This window comes from Coregonus clupeaformis, chromosome 21, assembly GCF_020615455.1.
Source record: "Coregonus clupeaformis isolate EN_2021a chromosome 21, ASM2061545v1, whole genome shotgun sequence".
Taxonomy (NCBI): domain Eukaryota; kingdom Metazoa; phylum Chordata; class Actinopteri; order Salmoniformes; family Salmonidae; genus Coregonus; species Coregonus clupeaformis.
This window is the reverse complement of record NC_059212.1, coordinates 52,228,837-52,248,232: the sequence shown is the minus strand read 5'-3', so window position 1 is coordinate 52,248,232 and position 19,396 is coordinate 52,228,837. Positions and strand designations below refer to the sequence as shown.

The 19,396-nt window shown below is 43.8% G+C and overlaps 1 protein-coding gene across 5 annotated transcripts in view; it reads left to right on the top strand.

The window, feature by feature from the left end:
* The window catches only part of LOC121535373 (E3 ubiquitin-protein ligase mib1-like), a 117,634-nt gene extending 104,263 nt beyond the window's left edge, over positions 1-13,371 (top strand). Inside the window, exons 13-23 of one of the 5 annotated variants that reach the window (XM_045205966.1) lie at positions 1,138-1,270; positions 1,829-1,915; positions 2,573-2,731; positions 6,612-6,793; positions 6,985-7,174; positions 7,553-7,631; positions 7,892-8,038; positions 9,302-9,379; positions 9,943-10,055; positions 11,712-11,833; positions 11,908-13,371. In XM_045205966.1, the coding sequence (XP_045061901.1) occupies positions 1,138-1,270; positions 1,829-1,915; positions 2,573-2,731; positions 6,612-6,793; positions 6,985-7,174; positions 7,553-7,631; positions 7,892-8,038; positions 9,302-9,379; positions 9,943-10,055; positions 11,712-11,833; positions 11,908-11,926 (1,309 nt within the window). In that variant the 3' untranslated portion in view covers positions 11,927-13,371. Of the gene's footprint in view, positions 1-1,137; positions 1,271-1,828; positions 1,916-2,572; positions 2,732-6,611; positions 6,794-6,984; positions 7,175-7,552; positions 7,632-7,891; positions 8,039-9,301; positions 9,380-9,942; positions 10,056-11,711 lie in introns of all 5 variants that reach the window. The other 4 variants (XM_045205969.1, XM_045205967.1, XM_045205968.1 and 1 more) reach the window with 4 other exon arrangements.
* The last annotated feature ends 6,025 nt before the right edge of the window (positions 13,372-19,396 follow it).

Sequence of the window (19,396 nt, the reverse complement as noted above, 5' to 3'; positions counted from 1 at the left end):
TTTACATTTCTCTCTCTTCCCCTCTCTCTCTCCTTTTACCTCTCTTACCCTCGCTCTCTCTGTTTTCCTCTCCTTTTACCTCTCTTCTCTCTCTCCCTCCCTCCCCTTTGCCTCTCTTCCCCTCTCTCTCTCGCTCTCTCTCTCTTTTTACCTCTCTTACCCTCGCTCTCTCTCCTTTTTCCTCTCCTTTTACCTCTCTTCTCTCTCCCTCCCCTTTACCTCTCTTCCCCTCTCTCTCTCTCTCTCTCGCTCTCTCTCTCCTTTTACCTCTTACCCTCGCTCTCTCTCCTTTTTCCTCTCCTTTTACCTCTTCTCTCTCTCTCCCTCCCCCTTTACCTCTCTTCCTCTCTCTCGCTCACTCTCTCTCTCTCCTTTTACCTCTCTTCCCCTCTCTCCTTCTAACTCTCTACCCTTTCTCACTCTCTACCCCCTCACTCTCCTACCTGTCTCTCTCCCTCCCACGTTCAAATATGTTCTGCCCATATACTATATTGAGGGAGTTTTCCACGATCATTTTGCTCTCTCTGATGTTCTCTCTTTTCCATTGTGGTGTGGCATCATAGTCAGTCAGCTGTCCATTGCGAGTGCTGTGAAGATTGTCAATTAGTTGTATTCCAGTCCCGAGTCAGACACTCTACTCCTTGCCTTCTTCTCATGTCATACAGTTTCCCATGCAGCAGCCATCTCTATAAGGCACGTAGCCTCCAAATGACCTTCAAACAGGAACACAACTACTTGCTGCTGCCTCGCAACACACCACTCTTAAACAACCCTGTTTAAACAATATCACACACACACTTCATGAGAACTGACAATGCAGCTAACTGTGGTGTAATTACCAGTTTGCCTCTCGATAACGGGGGCTTTTGTGCTGCTTCACCAGGGGAAGACGTTCTCCTCTTTAAGTGGGTTTGACTTGAGGACGTGGGTTCTACAATTACACTCAACACTTGTATTTACATTTGACTTTTTAGTCATTTAGCAGACGCTCTTATCCAGAGCGACTTACAGTTAGTGAGTGCATACATTTTTCATACTGCGCCATGACCTTCCTTCCGTCCTAGGTTCCTGTTGTCATGCACCTGCAGTCACCTTCCACTCATCCCTCTCTCCCTCTGTTCCTCCCTCTCTGGGCAGTGCCATGCGTGTGTTGCTGTCCAAGCTGCCGCGGCCCTGGATCGTAGATGAGAAGAAAGATGACGGTTACACCGCCCTGCACCTAGCGGCGCTCAATAACCACGTAGAGGTGGCCGAGCTGCTGGTGCACCAGGTAGAACCCACTCACATTAAGCTAACCACTGACACCACTGGTTTCATACAGATGGTCCGTAGCAGCCCTAGTGTCTCCATCTTGGCTCGCACACACACAGTAAGTGCTGGCCTTATTCTTAATAGTCAATGCTGTATAGGTTTGTGCCAGTATAGGAGAGCAATAACTGCTTTTATTTTTTATTGAATCCATATTGTCCTTTGGGTCCCTAGTGGCTCACAAGCACTGTTAGCCTATAACCTGCTTCGTCATAGGATCATGCTCAGTCTATTTCCCATCTAAGATGACAGTATTGGTGCAGACCTCTCTATCTAACAGGGCCATAATGTAGTAAGTAGCATCCCACCAAGCAGAGCAGGAACTGGGCTAATGAGGCTGCTGTATGGCAACAGTGTGAGAGAAGAGATGTTATTGTAACATTCTAGAAACGTTGTGAGAATACAGGAGGAGGTGCACTGCAGAATGTGTGTTATAGACTACTGCAGAGTTCATACAGGAATATTTGAATGCCAACGCAGTCTCTCTTCTCTCTGTTTTCCCTCGCTTTCCCACTCTCAGGGCAGTGCCAGCCTGGACATCCAGAACGTCAACCAGCAGACAGCCCTGCACCTGGCCGTGGAGAGACAGCACACACAGATAGTCAGGGTCAGTCTCCTCTCCTCACTCCCTCTCTCCTTCCGCTAACTGAAGATGCTATCTGCAGTTATCTCCCCATCTGTCTCTCACTCCTGACAGTGCACTAAAGGCTGTTGAGAAGATGAAGACAGCAACCATGTATGATTTAAAATGGAGGATCTCCTGCAGTAGAATTAACCCGCTAGGGCCAAACTGACGTAGTGCCAAGGAAAGGAGAATGCTTTCTGGAAGAGAAACATGAGAGAAGTAATGGGTGTCCTATCAGGGAAAGGTTGTTACGCTGCCGCCATCTTGTGGAGTGGTGGAGAAGTGCAGCTTCAGAGTGGTGCAGGAACACAGTCAATATACATTTACATTTTAGTCATTTAGCAGACGCTCTTATCCAGAGCGACTTAGTTAGTGAGTGCATACATTTTCATACTGGCCCCCTGTGGGAAATGAACCCACAACGAACCCACAAACCTGGCGTTGCAAGCGCCATGCTCTACCAACTGAGCTACAGGGGACTACAATATGCAGGACCTCTAGCTGTGATGCCATGCTAGACTCATTTGGATGGTGATCGTTAAAAAAATTAAAAATAGTACTGGACTGTTCTGCAAATAAATTCTCATTTTAAATGATCTCTATGTTAATTTGGAATGCTCTGTGTCTGTCTGTCCCCAGCTGCTGGTGCGAGCAGAGGCAAAGCTGGACGTGCAGGACAAGGACGGGGACACTCCTCTCCACGAGGCGCTGCGTCACCACACGCTGTCCCAGCTCCGCCAGCTGCAGGACATGCAAGACGTCAGCAAGGTGGAGCCCTGGGAACCCTCCAAAAACACGGTAGAGAATACACCTTACATATACCTCTAAAACCATCCTAAATCAACTAATATACCTCTAGAACCCTCCACAAACACCTAACATACATACATACCGCTAGAACCCTCCACAAACACCTAACATACATACATACCGCTAGAACCCTCCACAAACACCTAACATACATACATACCTCTAGAACCCTCCACAAACACCTAACATACTGCATACCTCTGGAGACCCTCCACAAACACCTAACATACATACATACTGAGACCCTCCACAAACACCTAACATACATACATGCCGCTGAGACCCCTCCATACACACCTAACATCCATACGGTACCTCTGGAACCCTCCACAAACACCTAACATACATACATGCCGCTGGAGACCCTCCACAACACCTAACATACATACATACCTCTAGAACCCTCCACAAACACCCTAACATACATACATACCGCTAGAACCCTCCACAAACACCTAACATACATCATACTCTAGAGACCCTCACCACACACAATCTACATGCTGAACCCTCCACAAACACCTAACATACATACATACCTCTAGAACCCTCCACAAACACCTAACATACATACATACCGCTAGAACCCTCCACAAACACCTAACATACATACATACCGCTAGAACCCTCCACAAACACCTAACATACATACATACCTCTAGACCCTCCACAACACCTAACATACATACATACCTCTAGAACCCTCCACAAACACCTAACATACATACATACCGCTAGAACCCTCCACAAACACCTAACATACATACATACCTCTAGAACCCTCCACAAACACCTAACATACATACATACCTCTAGAACCCTCCACAAACACCTAACATACATACATACCTCTTGAACCCTCCAAAAACACAGTAGGGGATTAATCCCCCAGTAATTTATCCTGAAATGTCTGATACCCCTTCTAAGTGGTGGCTCTTACATCTGTGCTGAGGGCGGCTAATTCAATTGTCATTTTGTAAAGTGACACTATGGGAGAGTGAGCCAGCCTCAGCCTGTATAGCCCTACACTAAGGCTGGTCGATATAGCCTAAAACTCATATAGAAATATTTTCAAATTTATGGGTGATTCACAATACAGTGAGGGGAAAAAGTATTTGATACCCTGCTGATTTTGTACGTTTGCCCACTGACAAAGACATGATCAGTCTATAATTTTAATGGTAGGTTTATTTGAACAGTGAGAGACAGAATAACAACAACAAAATCCAGAAAAACGCATGTCAAAAAAATTATACATTGATTTGCATTTTAATGAGGGAAATACGTATTTGACCCCCTCTGCAAAACATGACTTAGTACTTGGTGGCAAAACCCCTTTTGTCCCACTCCTCTTTGCAGATCTTCTCCAAGTCATTAAGGTTTCGAGGCTGACGTTTGGCAACTTGAACCTTCAGCTCCCTCCACAGATGTGTTCTTGGGGTCATAGGCAGCATTCCTCCTCCTCCAAACACGGCATCTTTGATGCCAAAGAGCTCGATTTTGGTCTCACTTGACCACAACACTTTCACCCAGTTCTCCTCTGAATCATTCATATGTTCATTGGCAAACTTCAGACGGGCCTGTATATGTGCTTTCTTGAGCAGGGGGACCTTGCGGGCACTGCAGGATTTCAGTCCTTCACGGCGTAGTGTGTTACCAATTGTTTTCTTGGTGACTATGGTCCCAGCTGCCTTGAGATCATTGACAAGATCCTCCCGTGTAGTTCTGGGCTGATTCCTCACCGTTCTCATGATCATTGCAACTCCACGAGGTGAGATCTTGCATGGAGCCCCAGGCCGAGGGGAGATTGACAGTTATTTTGTGTTTCTTCCATTTGCGAATAATCGCACCAACTGTTGTCACCTTCTCACCAAGCTGCTTGGCGATGGTCTTGTAGCCCATTCCAGCCATGTGTAGGTCTACAATCTTGTCCCTGACATCCTTGGAGAGCTCTTTGGTCTTGGCCATTGTGGAGAGTTTGGAATCTGATTGATTGATTGCTTCTGTGGACAGGTGTCTTTTATACAGGTAACAAGTTGAGATTAGGAGCACTCCCTTTAAGAGTGTGCTCCTAATCTCAGCTCGTTACCTGTATAAAAGGCACCTGGGAGCCAGAAATCTTTCTGATTGAGAGGGGGTCAAATACTTATTTCCCTCATTAAAATGCAAATCAATGTATAATTTTTTTGACATGCTTTTTTCTGGATTTGTTGTTGTTGTCTCTCACTGTTCAAATAAACCTACCATTAAAATTATAGACTGATAATTTCTTTGTCAGTGGCAAACGTACAAAATCAGCAGGGGATCAAATACTTTTTTCCTTCACTGTGTGTGTATTATATATTATAATAATAATATTATGCCATTTAGCAGACGCTTTTATCCAAAGCGACTTACAGTCATGCGTGCATACATTTTTGTGTATGGGTGGTCCCGGGGATTGAACCCACTACCTTGGCGTTACAAGCGCCGTGCTCTACCAGCTGAGCTACAGAGGACCACAGTGTGTATATATATATATATATATATATATATATAATCAGTTTTCTCTGAATAAGCTTTGTTGCACAATTAAAGGTCAATTCACCAAATTTCAAACAGTCAGGAATAATCTAATGAATTCAGAGCTTGTGAAATTATACCTAGAATAAATATAAGCCTTACACAACCATAAAACCCACTAGTAATTAAATTATTTTATCAAAATAGTTTAACCTGCTTTTTTTTGCAACAATCACTGATAAGGCTTTCGTCTGTCTATCAAAATGCCCTTTTTGTTACACATTTAAACAGAACCATGCACAATGCACATCCACTAATAATGACCAACTTCTGGTAGCAGGCATTATAGAAATGTAACACCGGTCTCATAAACAATCTCTCAAGCCAAGCCCACGTGCTAGTGAGTAGCCAGCTTCACTTTATATTTCAAGTCTAGCCAACGTGGATCTATTTACTTGCTAACATTAGAACAGTTGAATGTTGAACTGTTATGAATACACCTTCCTGTCTGTCTCCAACTGTTTGAACAACACAGCCTGTTCACTTTGTTTAGATGTTGAAATCACGTGGCCTACCTGGATAAGATGCTTATTTCTCAGAATGAGAACCAGTTGTCAATTTCTTATTTAAATGTGTATTTTTATGCTCATTGCACATTTATTAAACAGACTATACAGCCAGCACATAAGTCTGTGGCTACCTCAAAGTCGTGCGTGACAACTGAGCATTAATTTTCCACAATCATGTTCATTGATACTCTGGTTTTAGGAGGGTCTGCTCTGTTCTTCATTTTGGGAGATGAGACATGAAAAGGGTATCGTTAGAAAGGTAAAACAATGTCTAAGTGTTTCGGTGTCCATGTGACCGATTCTGTTGGACCAAACCTCTAATGCAAATGGCGAGTTTAAACGGCTTGTTGTCAGGGAGGAAGAAGTTATCTTTCTTATTTTGTTGTTATAAGTGGCAAGGGTAGGGGCTTGGTGTCTGTGTACGAGTGGGAAGGTGCACAAAATGCGCGAAGGAGACTAGACCAATAAGACACAGAACGCTCATAAAAACAGGAAAAAAGTTAATCTTGATAAAGGCATTTGGAACATCGCACTAATCTAATGAATTCGATATATCGCCCTACCCTACCTCACACACTGCACACGTCCCAATTACACTGTATGCTCCGCTGCACTCTGCTCTCCTCTGTCTGGTGGAGCTGGGGGAAGAGGGAGAGACAGGGGGAAGAGGGAGAGACAGGGGGAAGAGGGAGAGACAGGGGGAAGAGGGAGAGACAGGGGGAAGAGGGAGAGAGAGAGAGAAAAGGAGACAGAAAGAGAAAGTGTTACTGACTCCTGTGTGTGTTGGTCCTCCACAGCTGATCATGGGCCTGGGCACCCAGGGAGCAGAGAAGAAGAGTGCAGCGTCCATCGCCTGCTTCCTGGCAGCTAACGGAGCAGACCTGACCATGCGCAACAAGAAGGGCCAGTCCCCTCTGGACCTCTGCCCCGACCCCAGCCTCTGTAAGGCCCTGGCCAAGTGCCACAAGGAGAAGAGCAGGTAAGAAACCCGGCCCCAGGTCTAGCCCTCAGCCCAGCCCCTAAACCCATACAATAGGACATGGTTTAGACTATTTTAGATTAATCAGCTGTTGAGCTTCAACTTGTTTTCTCCCCATCTTCCTTTATTATGTCCTTTCTTTTCTTTCTCACAAACTCCCTTTTCTCTCCCCATCCCTCTCTCTCTTCCAGTGGCCAGGTGGGCTCTCGTAGCCCGTCTCTGAACAGCAACAGTGAAACCCTGGAGGAGTGTATGGTCTGTTCTGACATGAAGAGAGACACCCTGTTCGGGCCCTGCGGACACATCGCCACCTGCTCTCTCTGCTCCCCGCGTGTCAAGAAGTGTCTCATCTGCAAGGACCAGGTCCAGTCCAGAACCAAGGTATTGTACCAAACCCAGCCTCGTTGGTTTAAATATAAACGTTTATGGACGGTTTCTCAGAAACAGATTAAATCTAGTCTTGGACTGAAAACTGATGACTCTCCATTGAAATAACTTATTAGTACAGGACTAAACTTAATCTGTGTCCGGTATTCTGATCTGCATGCTTTTCGATCAAGTCTCCCATTGATGTCAATGAATGATTTTAGGCCAACTGTTGTGGTGCCTCTGTAAGTATCAAGTTGTATAAGTTACTAATGAGTTAGTACATTGATAGATGCTTTCCATTGGTTTTGGGTGTAAAGACATCCTCCAATCAGAGGTAGGACTTTCTCTTCTCTTTCCCGTCACTGACATCACATGTTTGTCTCCATTCAGATCGAGGAGTGTGTCGTGTGTTCTGACAAGAAGGCTGCCGTGCTCTTCGAGCCCTGCGGTCACATGTGCGCTTGTGAGAGTAAGTACACAAAACCAACTAAGGTTGCTTCCTCATACGGTATGCCACCTGGCGCGTGCTCAGTAGGGAGAAAACGTTTTGAAGTGGGAAGGTAGCCTACTACCTTTTTTCTCTGTTGCAAAATGTTTTGCTACGGTGTGCCCTACCTACGACCCTGCCTCGTTGCAAGAACTGAACGATTCTCCAGAATCTTTGATGCGTTCTAGTGGGGCCATACTGACCTGTTATTCTGTCTGTGTGTGTTCCCTCCCTCCGTGCAGACTGTGCCGGCCTCATGAAGAAGTGCGTACAGTGCCGGGCTGTTGTGGAACGCCGCACACCCTTCGTCCTTTGTTGTGGAGGGAAAGGTATGGAGGGTGATGCCGCTGATGATGATGATGATGATGAGGATGATGATGAGGACCTTAGTGAGTGAATCTTCCACATGTTCCCTTTTAATTCCCTTTTTATCCTCCTTTCTCTCTCGTTGTCATGACTCCCCACCTCCTCCTTTCCCCCATGATGAACTTGTTGTGTTTTTGTTTGTTTGTGTCGGCTTTGGTTTGTTGATTCACAGCCGTCTTCCTCCTGCATTATTTGAATGTTAATGTTGTCATTGTTTTGTGTATTTCAGTTGAATGTGTCATTTTCCCAGACTTGGAAACAAACCACCCTAGTTGAGGTCATTAATGCAAAATGTATGATCTTTAACTTAATCAGACGAGAACTGGCTTACCTAGTGTGATGGAATGTGTTTTAATCATAACATGCAATTCAATGAAGTCAGTTTTATAACATTTCAGCAGCATGCACTGATTTGATTAACAGAAATTGACCTCCATAACCGGCTATTAATTCTCCCTTACCTGGCAAACTGATTTTAATATCGCCATCAGTCCATTGCTCGATCCAATTTCTCCATCCAATCTGTTAGCTAAGCAGTGATGGTACAATGTTGGGTATTTCAATGTGTGAATGTGTATTTTGGGTTACTTTTACCATCCCTAGTGTTGTCTTTAAGTTAGTCTTTTATCACGTTATTATCCATCCTTTATGACTGCACCTTACACGCACTTCCCTTTATTTAGTTTCCCTTATTATTTTATGTTGAGTTAAAAGGGAGACTGTTGTAAGTTCACTGATTTTATATTGATTTGCCAAAGATTCGCTTGTCGACAGATCTTTGTGTTTCAGTGTGTTGCCACACAAACGCACGCACACACACACACACAGATCTCTTCAAATACAAAGTACATTATGTCAATCACACACATTCCCCTATGTCCCTGGACATTTGGAGAGGGATTCCAGTGCCAACCTAGACGACTCTCCTAGCCCACTGTTAGCTAGTGTTTAGTGGGGAGCACTAATAGTTGTCAGGTTACCTGCTGAGTACTGCTGACCCAAACAGCTTTTGTCCTGGTAGCTTTCGTTCTAGTAATACTACTTAGTGTGAATGTTTTTAGACTTTGAAGGAAGCGGTTGCAGCCATCCACCTTACTCTACCTAGAAGAGACTCCTCTCCCCCACCTCCCACCTAACAACATCTGTTTTAGATCTAATAACCTCATTGTCCTTGCCCTCCTTTGTCTCCAGGCCTTTAGTAGTGAGTAGACTGCTCCTCCTCAGGCCTTGTCTTGTGGAGTTGTATCAGGGGCTCCTGTTATAACACTGTGACTGGTTATTCTCAGCAGGTAACTCTAACTCAGCTCTAATGGCAGGGGGGTCACTGGATCTGCTCCAGCCCAACAATCTGGCGCTAAGTTGGTGTAAGTATCTCATCCTCTTCCCTGGTTCAAAACTCCCCAATAATCCCCAGCGCTGTCTGCCCTGCCTGGCCTATGCCCTGCTGCAGCGATCCTTCGCCCACCCCTCAAAACCACACACAGAATCACACACATACAAATGACAGTGATTTTCACCATTCAGACAGGTTGTGCCCTCGAGCACGGGGCCTCAGACCAGTTTCAGCCAAACACTGCATGGTGTCGAACTCTGAAATCCCTGCTTGTTAAAAAAACGGACTGGGTTAAATGGCCCACATAGACGAGGCTGTATGATTGCTTGATTAGTTTGGCCTTTAGAGCAGCATGTCATTAAAATCTATTCCAATTTTATTGAACACATACACAGAATACAACAGTGAAAGGCTTACTAGTACATGCAATCGTAAAGAGAGGTTTGCATTGACATTGCCACCAACAGAGTGAAAGGCATCTCACCTTCTCTCTCCCACATGCTATCACACTAGGCCGCAATAAATCGGCCACTAGTTTGAGAACCTGCATTTGTTGGTTAGTTTCTCAACGTTGTGTGTGTTTCCCTTCTTCAGCCAGCGGTAACATCCCGGCCATGCAGAGAGACAAAGACAACACCAATGTCAATGCTGACGTTCAGAAACTGCAGCAGCAACTGCAGGACATCAAGGAGCAGGTAAGCATGGTGGTATGTACTAAAGACAACATGGTGGTATGTACTAAAGACAACATGGTGGTATGTACTAAAGACAACGTGGTGGTATGTACTAAAGACAACATGGTGGTATGTACTAAAGACAACATGGTGGTATGTACTAAAGACAACATGGTGGTATGTACTAAAGACAACGTGGTGGTATGTACTAAAGACAACGTGGTGGTATGTACTAAAGACGACGTGGTGGTATGTACTAAAGACGGCGTGGTGGTATGTACTAAAGACGGCGTGGTGGTCTGTACTAAAGACGGCGTGGTGGTATGTACTGAAGACGACGTGCTGGTATGTACTAAAGACGACGTGGTGGTATGTAACGTGGTGGTATGTACTAAAGACGACGTGGTGGTATGTACTAAAGATGACGTGGTGGTATGTACTAAAGACGACGTGGTGGTATGTACTAAAGACAGCGTGGTGGTATGTACTGAAGACGACGTGCTGGTATGTACTAAAGACGACGTGGTGGTATGTAACGTGGTGGTATGTACTAAAGACGACGTGGTGGTATGTACTAAAGACGACGTGGTGGTATGTACTAAAGACGACGTGGTGGTATGTACTAAAGACGACGTGGTGGTCTGTACTAAAGACGACGTGGTGGTATGTACTAAAGACGACGTGGTGGTATGTAACGTGGTGGTATGTACTAAAGACGACGTGGTGGTATGTACTAAAGACGACGTGGTGGTATGTACTAAAGACGACGTGGTGGTATGTAACGTGGTGGTATGTACTAAAGACGACGTGGTGGTATGTAACGTGCTGGTATGTACTAAAGACGACGTGGTGGTATGTACTAAAGACGACGTGGTGGTATGTACTAAAGACGACGTGGTGGTATGTAACGTGGTGGTATGTACTAAAGACGACGTGGTGGTATGTACTAAAGACAGCATGGTGGTATGTACTAAAGACAGCATGGTGGTATGTACTAAAGACAGCATCAAACACCATGCATCATTTGAGTTATATACTTAGTTCAGATTTGGTTGAATTGTAATAAATGTTAACCGTATGTGTGTGCTAGGCACATCCAATAAACATTGAAGATCCAATGCAGCCGTTTTTATCTAAATATCAAATCATTTCTGGGTAACAATTATGTACCTTACTGTGATTTGTTTTAAACTAAAATGGTCAAAAATAAACAAATATAGCTTGTTAGCAAAGAGCATATTCTCAAGCAATAATTGTATTAGGACTGTCTGGGAGTGGTCTGAGTGGGGAGGGTAAAAACAGAAAACTAGCTGTTATTGGCAGAGAGGTTTTTAACTCTTTCTTATTGGTCTATTAACTCATTTACCGCCTGGTGATTACACCATCCCACCAAAACAGGCTGAAATGTAATGCAGTATTTTCAAACTGCTCTTGCACTAAAAGGGCATTATCATAATTTTCACAGTATTATTCCAACCACTAGTGTAAAAATATGTATACAAAATATGTTTAGGAACATAGTGTGTGGATATGAGTCACCTTTTCCTTGCCCTGAGACATGCCTGTAGACTATTTTGGAATCTATAGCCATGTCTCAATCAATAATTTTTCCAATACAATGTGTTTATCAGAATTGGGATGAATCCACTAAGAGATGAGAACTAAGTGTTATTTTGTGTATCTCTCCAGACCATGTGTCCGGTGTGCCTGGACCGGCTAAAGAACATGATCTTCATATGTGGCCACGGCACCTGCCAGCTGTGTGGCGACCGCATGAGCGAGTGCCCCATCTGCCGCAAGGCCATCGAGAAGCGCATCCTTCTGTACTAGAGTCCCAGGCTTCAGTCTCAGCCTACAACACCCCCCATGTCAAGGCCATCGAGAGGCGCATCCTTCTGTACTAGAGTCCCAGGCTTCAGTCTCAGCCTACAACACCCCCCATGTCAAGGCCATCGAGAGGCGCATCCTTCTGTACTAGAGTCCCAGGCTTCAGTCTTGGCCTACTACAATCCCCACCCCCAATCTACAACCAACCACACCAGCTGCTGCTCTCCCATCTATCTCATCCTCACTGCTCCCATCTGTGTCTCTGCCAGCCCAGCCCAGCGTAGGGCGTCTTAACGTCTTACAACCAGAAAAACATAACATGCACTTCAGCATTACCAATGTGGCTTCTTTTAAAAACAGAAACCTTGTTATAGAACAATCAAACATTGTATTGAAAGAGATCCTTGGTGTTTGTAGCTCAGCTGAAAGCCTGTAGTCTCTTGATTCTTTGCTATGCTCCTCAGAATGCCCTTTCGCCTCTCTCTCGTATCTCTCTCTCGCTCTTCTCCTCCCCCTCCCCTCTCTCTCTCTGTTGTTTTCCTGTTTCTGGTGGGGGGGGGGGGCAGTCAGAGCCACTTAGTCCCATCTCCAGGGTCCTATTCATTAGGGCACACTGTAGCAAAATGTTTTGCAACATAAAACGTAACTGGACAAGTTGTGGTAGTCCCTCCCTGTTTCTGTCTGTTTTGTTCTGTTTTGGTGCCTAATAAACAGGACCCCGGTTCTGCTGTGTGTTGTGTACAGCCTGGGAGGTAGAGGGCGTTTGGCTTATCAGCCATCATGTAGTGTTCTCTTCTCCTCATCATCACACTCTCCTCCCCAACGCCTCTCCTGTTTGGAGGGCTGCCTCTCCTGTTTGGAGGGCTGCCTCTCCTGTTTGGAGGGCTGCCTCTCCTGTTTGGAGGGCTGCCTCTCCTGTTTGGAGGGCTGCCTCTCCTGTTTGGAGGGCTGCCTCTCCTGTTTGGAGGGCTGCCTCTCCTGTTGAAGGGCTGCCTCTCCTGTTGAAGGGCTGCCTCTCCTGTTGAACCTAAAGCCCATTTATCATTGATTCTATTATCTTTGTATTTCTTATGCAAACCTATTCGTAATGGAAGCTACTGACGTGGATATTCAGTACTTTTGGAGTTTACTCAACATTTCATGATGATAGCTACAATATGATGACATATTTGTAAACATACTAAAAATGCAATGTCCAGCACTTTTAATAGTTCAACCAGTCTTCTGCTACACGTGCATATTTGAGGTGGGTTGTCGTTGTGACATGTTGGGGATTTTGGCAATGAGGCCCTTTATCTATTTCCCCAGAGTCAGATGAACTCGTGGATACCATTTTTATGTCTCTGTGCAGTTTAAAGGAAGTTGCTAACTAGCGATAGCGCAATTGCTAACTATCGTTAGCGCAGTGACTTGAAGTCTGTGCGTAATCTGCTAGCGTGCTAGCAGATACCAATAGACTTCCAGTCATTGTGCTAACGCTAGTTAGCATTGGCTCGCTAAAACTACCTCTAACTTTCTTCATACTGGACACAGACATAAAAATAGTATCCACGAGTTCATCTGACTCTAGAGAAGTAAACAAAGGTCATCATTGCCAAAATCCCGAAGTATCCGTTTAAGACCTGCACAGGACAGGTTTGCACTAGTTAGCATGCTATCTAGGGAGAAAAACTGCTGATTGAACATAAAGCAAAAGTGCTGTTCTGTTTGTCAAGACTTTGGCTGTCCACCTCCACCTTAACTCTGACTGATAAGGTGGTGATACGGCTGCAGTCCAATCGCCAGCTAACACCTCATCACCTGTACCTTGTTTACCAACCTCTCTCTGGAGAAACACAGGCAGGCCAGGCAATACACGTTTAGCATTGCAACACCTTTGGTCTGCAACTGTTAACTCTTAAGTACAGTAGACCCACTATAGATGCAAGTCAAGACAGTGTTTCATTCAGCCTACTTCCTTCTAAGTGAATAGTATCTATCATGTACCTGCTGGACATTTCTGAGGATTAATTAACATTATTGAGCATTTGTCCAAACAGTATGTCATGTACGTCACAAGTTGCTTTGGAGCTGTTCCAAGACTACAGGTGGTATTACCTGTCTGATATACAACCATCCTATAATTCTTATAAGCATCGCTAATAACCATTGATTATTCCTGTGCCATTGCTTCCAAAAATGATTTGCCTGTTAAATGTTGTTTGGGGTTAAGGTGCTCTTAACCTGGTATTGCTTTAATTTAAATGTATTTGCTTACATTTTTTTATAAACACACATTTATTGAGCTAGAGTGTACAATCTAATAGAAAGCCAAGATGATAAAATGTAGAGTAAATTATTTTGTATTGCTGCCCACAAATAGGATTTAGAGGTATATCTCTTTAAAGCCTTACCTATAATGTAATGTAGCCTCCCACTCTCGCCCACAAATCCTGCTTCAATGTTGAAATGTGTCTTTTAGTTTGATAGACTTAAAGCAAAAAAACACTAAGCATTATTTTGTCTTGTTTTGTCTGCAAGTCAAACATGTTCAGAGTCAATAGTGAGATTGGTGATAAGGGAGACCTTTTTGTCAGGTTCTACATGTATTCTTCTACCAGTGTTTTGGGGATAGGAAAAAATGGTTCCACTGGTAAAGTTGACACTAATACAGCAAATCCCTCTGTGTGGAGCAAATGCTGTTCACCTCAGTATACGCTGACCAGCTTGACAATGTAAACAAGCAATTTTATAGGAAAGAAAGAAAAGTAGCTTCATACTTTTTTACTACTAGTTTTTATTTCACTGATTGCGTTAACATTCTAAAAGCACTAATATTGCTTTATGGTAGTATTGTCTTGTTAGTTGTTATAAAGGCCTATTTTGTACCTTATGTTCAAAACTTATACCTGTCAAGATTTAAAGGTTTCAGTAGTATTCTTTCCTTTTTTTAGGCATGAATGTTTGATGTATGACGTATCATGAAAGCTGGTCACTTAAAAGTGCTTTTAAAACAAACGTATAGCTGAAATAAAGTTCTAAATGAACCTTGGGACCTCTACCCACACCGTCTTGTTTTTATTCCTTTGTTTCTTGTGAATGTAAATTAACTGAAGGACGACATTTGTCAACTTGTTTGTTTATTTTAACATGTTTGGGCAATTAGCATGTTGACTTTCCCCTGCAGTGTAGGCTGGCATCGTTTTGACAAATGTACAAACATTTTAAAGTTATACGGCTGACCGAGCATACCAATATACAAAACAATCAGTCACAAAACAAAATTGAAGGGCTGCAAACTAAGGTACAGTGCCGGGAGACTTGAAAGTATTTCTTTCAAGTCTCCCGAGTGGCGCAGTGGTCTAAGGCACTGCATCGCAGTGCTAGCTGTGCCACTAGAGATCCTGGTTCGAATCCAGGCTCTGCTGTAGCCGGCCGCAACCGGGAGACCAATGGGGTGGCGCACAATTGGCCCAGCGTCGTCCAGGGTAGGGGAGGGAATGGCCGGCAGGGAGGTAGCTCAGTTGGTAGAGCATGGCGTTTGCAACGCCAGGGTTGTGGGTTCGATTCCCACGGGGGGCCAGTATGAAAATAAAAAAGAATAATGTATGCACTAACTGTAAGTCGCTCTGGATAAGAGCGTCTGCTAAATGACGTAAATGTAAATGTATTTGTAGTCCTTGGCTTTTATTCCACATTTTGTGTTACAGCCTGAATTCAATAATGTCATCTACACAATGCCCCATAATCACAGTGAAAACATGTTTTTTGACATTTTTGCTAATTTATTGAAAATGAAATACAGAAATGTCTCATTTACAGAAGTATTCACACCCCTGAGTAAATACATGTTAGAGTTACAGCAATTAGTATTTCTGGGTAAGAATGTAAGAGCTTTGCACACCTGGATTGTACAATATTTGCACATTCTTAAAAAAATTCTTTAAGCTCTCAAGTTGGGTGTTGATCATTGCTAGAAAGCCATTTTCAAGTCCTGCGATAGATTTTCAAGCCGATTTAAGTCAAAACTATACTAGGCCACTCCGGAACATTCAATGTTGTCTTGGTAACCAACTCCAGTGTATATTTGGACCTGTGTTTTAGGTTATTGTCCTGCTGAAAGGTGAATTTGTCTCCCAGTGTCTGTTGGAAAGCAGACTGATCCAGGTTTTCCTTTAGGATTTTGCCTGTGCTTAGCTCTATTCTGTTTCATTTTATCAACAACAAAAAAACTCCCTAGTCCTTGCCGATGACAAGCATACCCATAACATGATGCAGCCACAACTATGCATAAAAATATGAAGAGTGGTACTCTGTGATGGATTTGCCCCAAACCACGCTTTGTATTCAGGACATAAAGTTAATTTCTTCACCACAATTTTTCCAGTTTTACCTTTGTGCCTTATTGCAAACAGGATGCATGTTTTGGAATATTTTTTTATTCTGTACAAGCTTCCTTTTCACTCTGTCATTTAGGTTAGTATTGTGGAGTAACTACAATGTTGTTGATCCATCCTCAGTTTTCTATCACAGCCATTGAACTCTAACTGATTTAAACTTATCATTGGCCTCATGGTGAAATCCCTAAGCAGTTTGTATTTTTGCAGTGACTTGGTGTTTTGATACACCATCCAAAGTGTATTTAATAACTTCACCATACCCAAAGGGATATTTAAAGTCTGCTTTGTTTTATTTGTACCTACAGTATTTACCAATAGGTGCCCTTTGCGAGGCGTTGGAAAACCTCCCTGGTCTTTGTGGTTGAACTGCTCGACTGAGGGACCTTACAATTATCTGTATGTGTGGGGTACAGAGATGAGGTAGTCATTCAAAAATCATGTTAAACACTATTATTGCACACAGTCTGTGAGTCCATGCAACTTGTGACTTGTTAAGCAAATGTTTACTCCTGAACTTATTTATGCTTGCCATAACAATTATTGACTCAAGACATTTCATCTTTTCATTTTTAATTCATTTGTAAAAAAATATATTAAAAAAAACACAATTCCACTTTGACATTATGGGGTGTTATGTGTAGGCCAGTGACACAAAATCTCAGGCTATAAAACAACAAAATGTGGAAAAGGTCAAGGGGTGAGAATACTTTCTGAAGGCTCTGTAAATCATAAGACACTAGGGATGGCTCTATGATCTCCCTCACTGATCACAGCACAGTCTTGAGGGGTCAAAGACGAAGTCAGTGTCCTGGGGTGACACACGTCTCCATCCCTCTCCCCGGGCTGAACTGATGGGCTGCTGTCACTCACACCCAGCAGGGGTTAACTGACAAACTGACCGCCTAGTGGGGGAGCAACAGCCCCTAACCCCTCAAGGCCCAGTCAGCAAACAGCTCTCCCCAGGCAGCTTAGCCAGCCTCCCCAAGCCAGAGGAGATAGTGCTGTCTCCAGCACCCTGACGGGACAGCAGGGCTGCAGACAATCAGTCAGGGTGATGGATGTTGGAATGGACGACTGGGTCCGGCTGGGTCTGAACCATGGTAGGTGATCAGCAAACTGCCTGTCTGGGCCTATCTACTGCTGATCACCCACCCATGGCTCAGGGCAAGGACCAGGGGGGATACTACATAGCAAGATCAATGGCTTGGCCAGTTAACTTGCCTAAATATTATGATCTAATTGACAACAAGCAAAAACACATATCGAAGCTTAGCTTTCTTAATGAACCAGAAAATCAGTAGTTATTTCTGGTTGTTTATCAAAGTTAGCTGGCTCAGCTTGTGTTCAATCTCTCCCCACACTTCCTGAGAGGCAGGGGGATGTGTGGAGGGCGAGGAGCTGTTTCCCCAGTAACGTCAGAACCATCAGCCCCCCTGCTTTGTAGTATACACCTATGGCCGTCTAGGGCTTGCCACAGAACATACATACTGTATAACACAATAGAAACACCAAAGCTAGGTTTAAAGGGATAGGTAATCCAACTGTGAACTATCCCTTTAACCTCACGGTGGTCTGTTTTACCCGGCACAAAAAGGGTCTGTATATATAACTAACTGGTGTCTTTCCCTCCTATCGTCTATAACTAACTTTAGTGTTGTCTTCTTCTCTCATGGCACCCAACACTGAGCTGTCTGCTCTGATCGAGAAGCTGCAGAAGAATGCTGACACTGGTGGAGAAGAACCTCAATAAGGTACAGAACCTCATAGAACATTACAGCGCCTCACCGTTTCCCTTTAAGAAAATGTAGACATTTGGGTGAACTTAATTTTTTGTAAACTTAGATTTCCCTTTCAAGTTTGTGTAAGCAGCACGATGAAGGCTAACCAAGCTAAAATCATATCCTGAATATAATGTATTTTTTGGTTTTGTGTAGAAAATCATTATATTGAAGTTTTCAGTATCCCATCATTTTAAAATGTTGGATTCTATTTTTCTAAACTAAAGAAGGGTGAGAGGAACAATATACACTGAGTGTACAAAACATTAGGAACACCTTCCTAATATTGAGTTGCAGCCCCCCTATTGCCCTCAGAACAGCCTCAATTTGTGGGTTCGTGGACTCTACAAGGTGTCGAAAGCATTCCACAGGGAGGCTAGCCCATGTTGATTTCAATGCTTCCCACGGTTGTGTCAAGTTGGCTGGATGTCCTTTGGGTGGTGGACCATTCTTGATACACGGGAAACTGTTGAGCCTCAAAAACCCAGCAATGTTGCAGTTCTTAACACAAATCGGTGCGCCTGGCACCTACTACCATACCCCGTTCAAAGGCACTTAAATCTTTTGTCTTGCCCATTCACCCTCTGAATGGCACACAAACACAATCCATGTCTCAATTGTCTCAAGGCTTAAAAATCCTTCTTTAACCTGTCTCCTCCCCTTCATCTATACTGATTTAAATGGTTTTAACAAGTGACATCAATAAGGGATCATAGCTTTCACCTGGATTCACCTGGTCAGTCTATGTCATGGAAAGAGCAGGTGTTCTTAATGTTTTGTATCTTCAGTGTAGTTGATGTGCAAATTCCTGAACACACCACAAGGTGGCAGTATATCCAATGCCCAGTCAGTGTATTGGCCTCTTGGACAAAGCTTTCTGAGAGGCTACATGCATCTTGTCCTGCCAAAACATTATGAAGGGAAATCAATTGCAACCATCTTTGAAAATAGTATTTCCCCTAGATATGTTCAGAATAAGTGCTATTTATGTGTTAGTTTCAATTTATTCCTTGTTTTTTTTTTGGGATGTCGACCCATGTCATCCCAATTCCAGATAAGAGTAATGATTTTTTCATAACTGTGTATGTGTGTGTTCAGCAATTGGCAGTGTATGTGCCTGTCTTGAGTCTGAGTGCCGTGTTGGAGGCATTGATCACTCTCCGTCTGAAGGTCCTCTCACGTCATCCAGTTCAGAAGCAGAGCTGTATTTATGGTTGGGGTTTATGGTTGGCCGGGGCAAAGTGCACTCTGTCTGGACAGGTACATCTTGGATCATAGAGTGCCTTATACTGGGTTGGGTTGGGTTGGGTTGGGTTGGGTTGGGGGGGCTGTGTGTGTGTGTGTGCGCGTGTTCATGGAGTTTGGCCGCCCCACCTCCACAGTAAAGTCA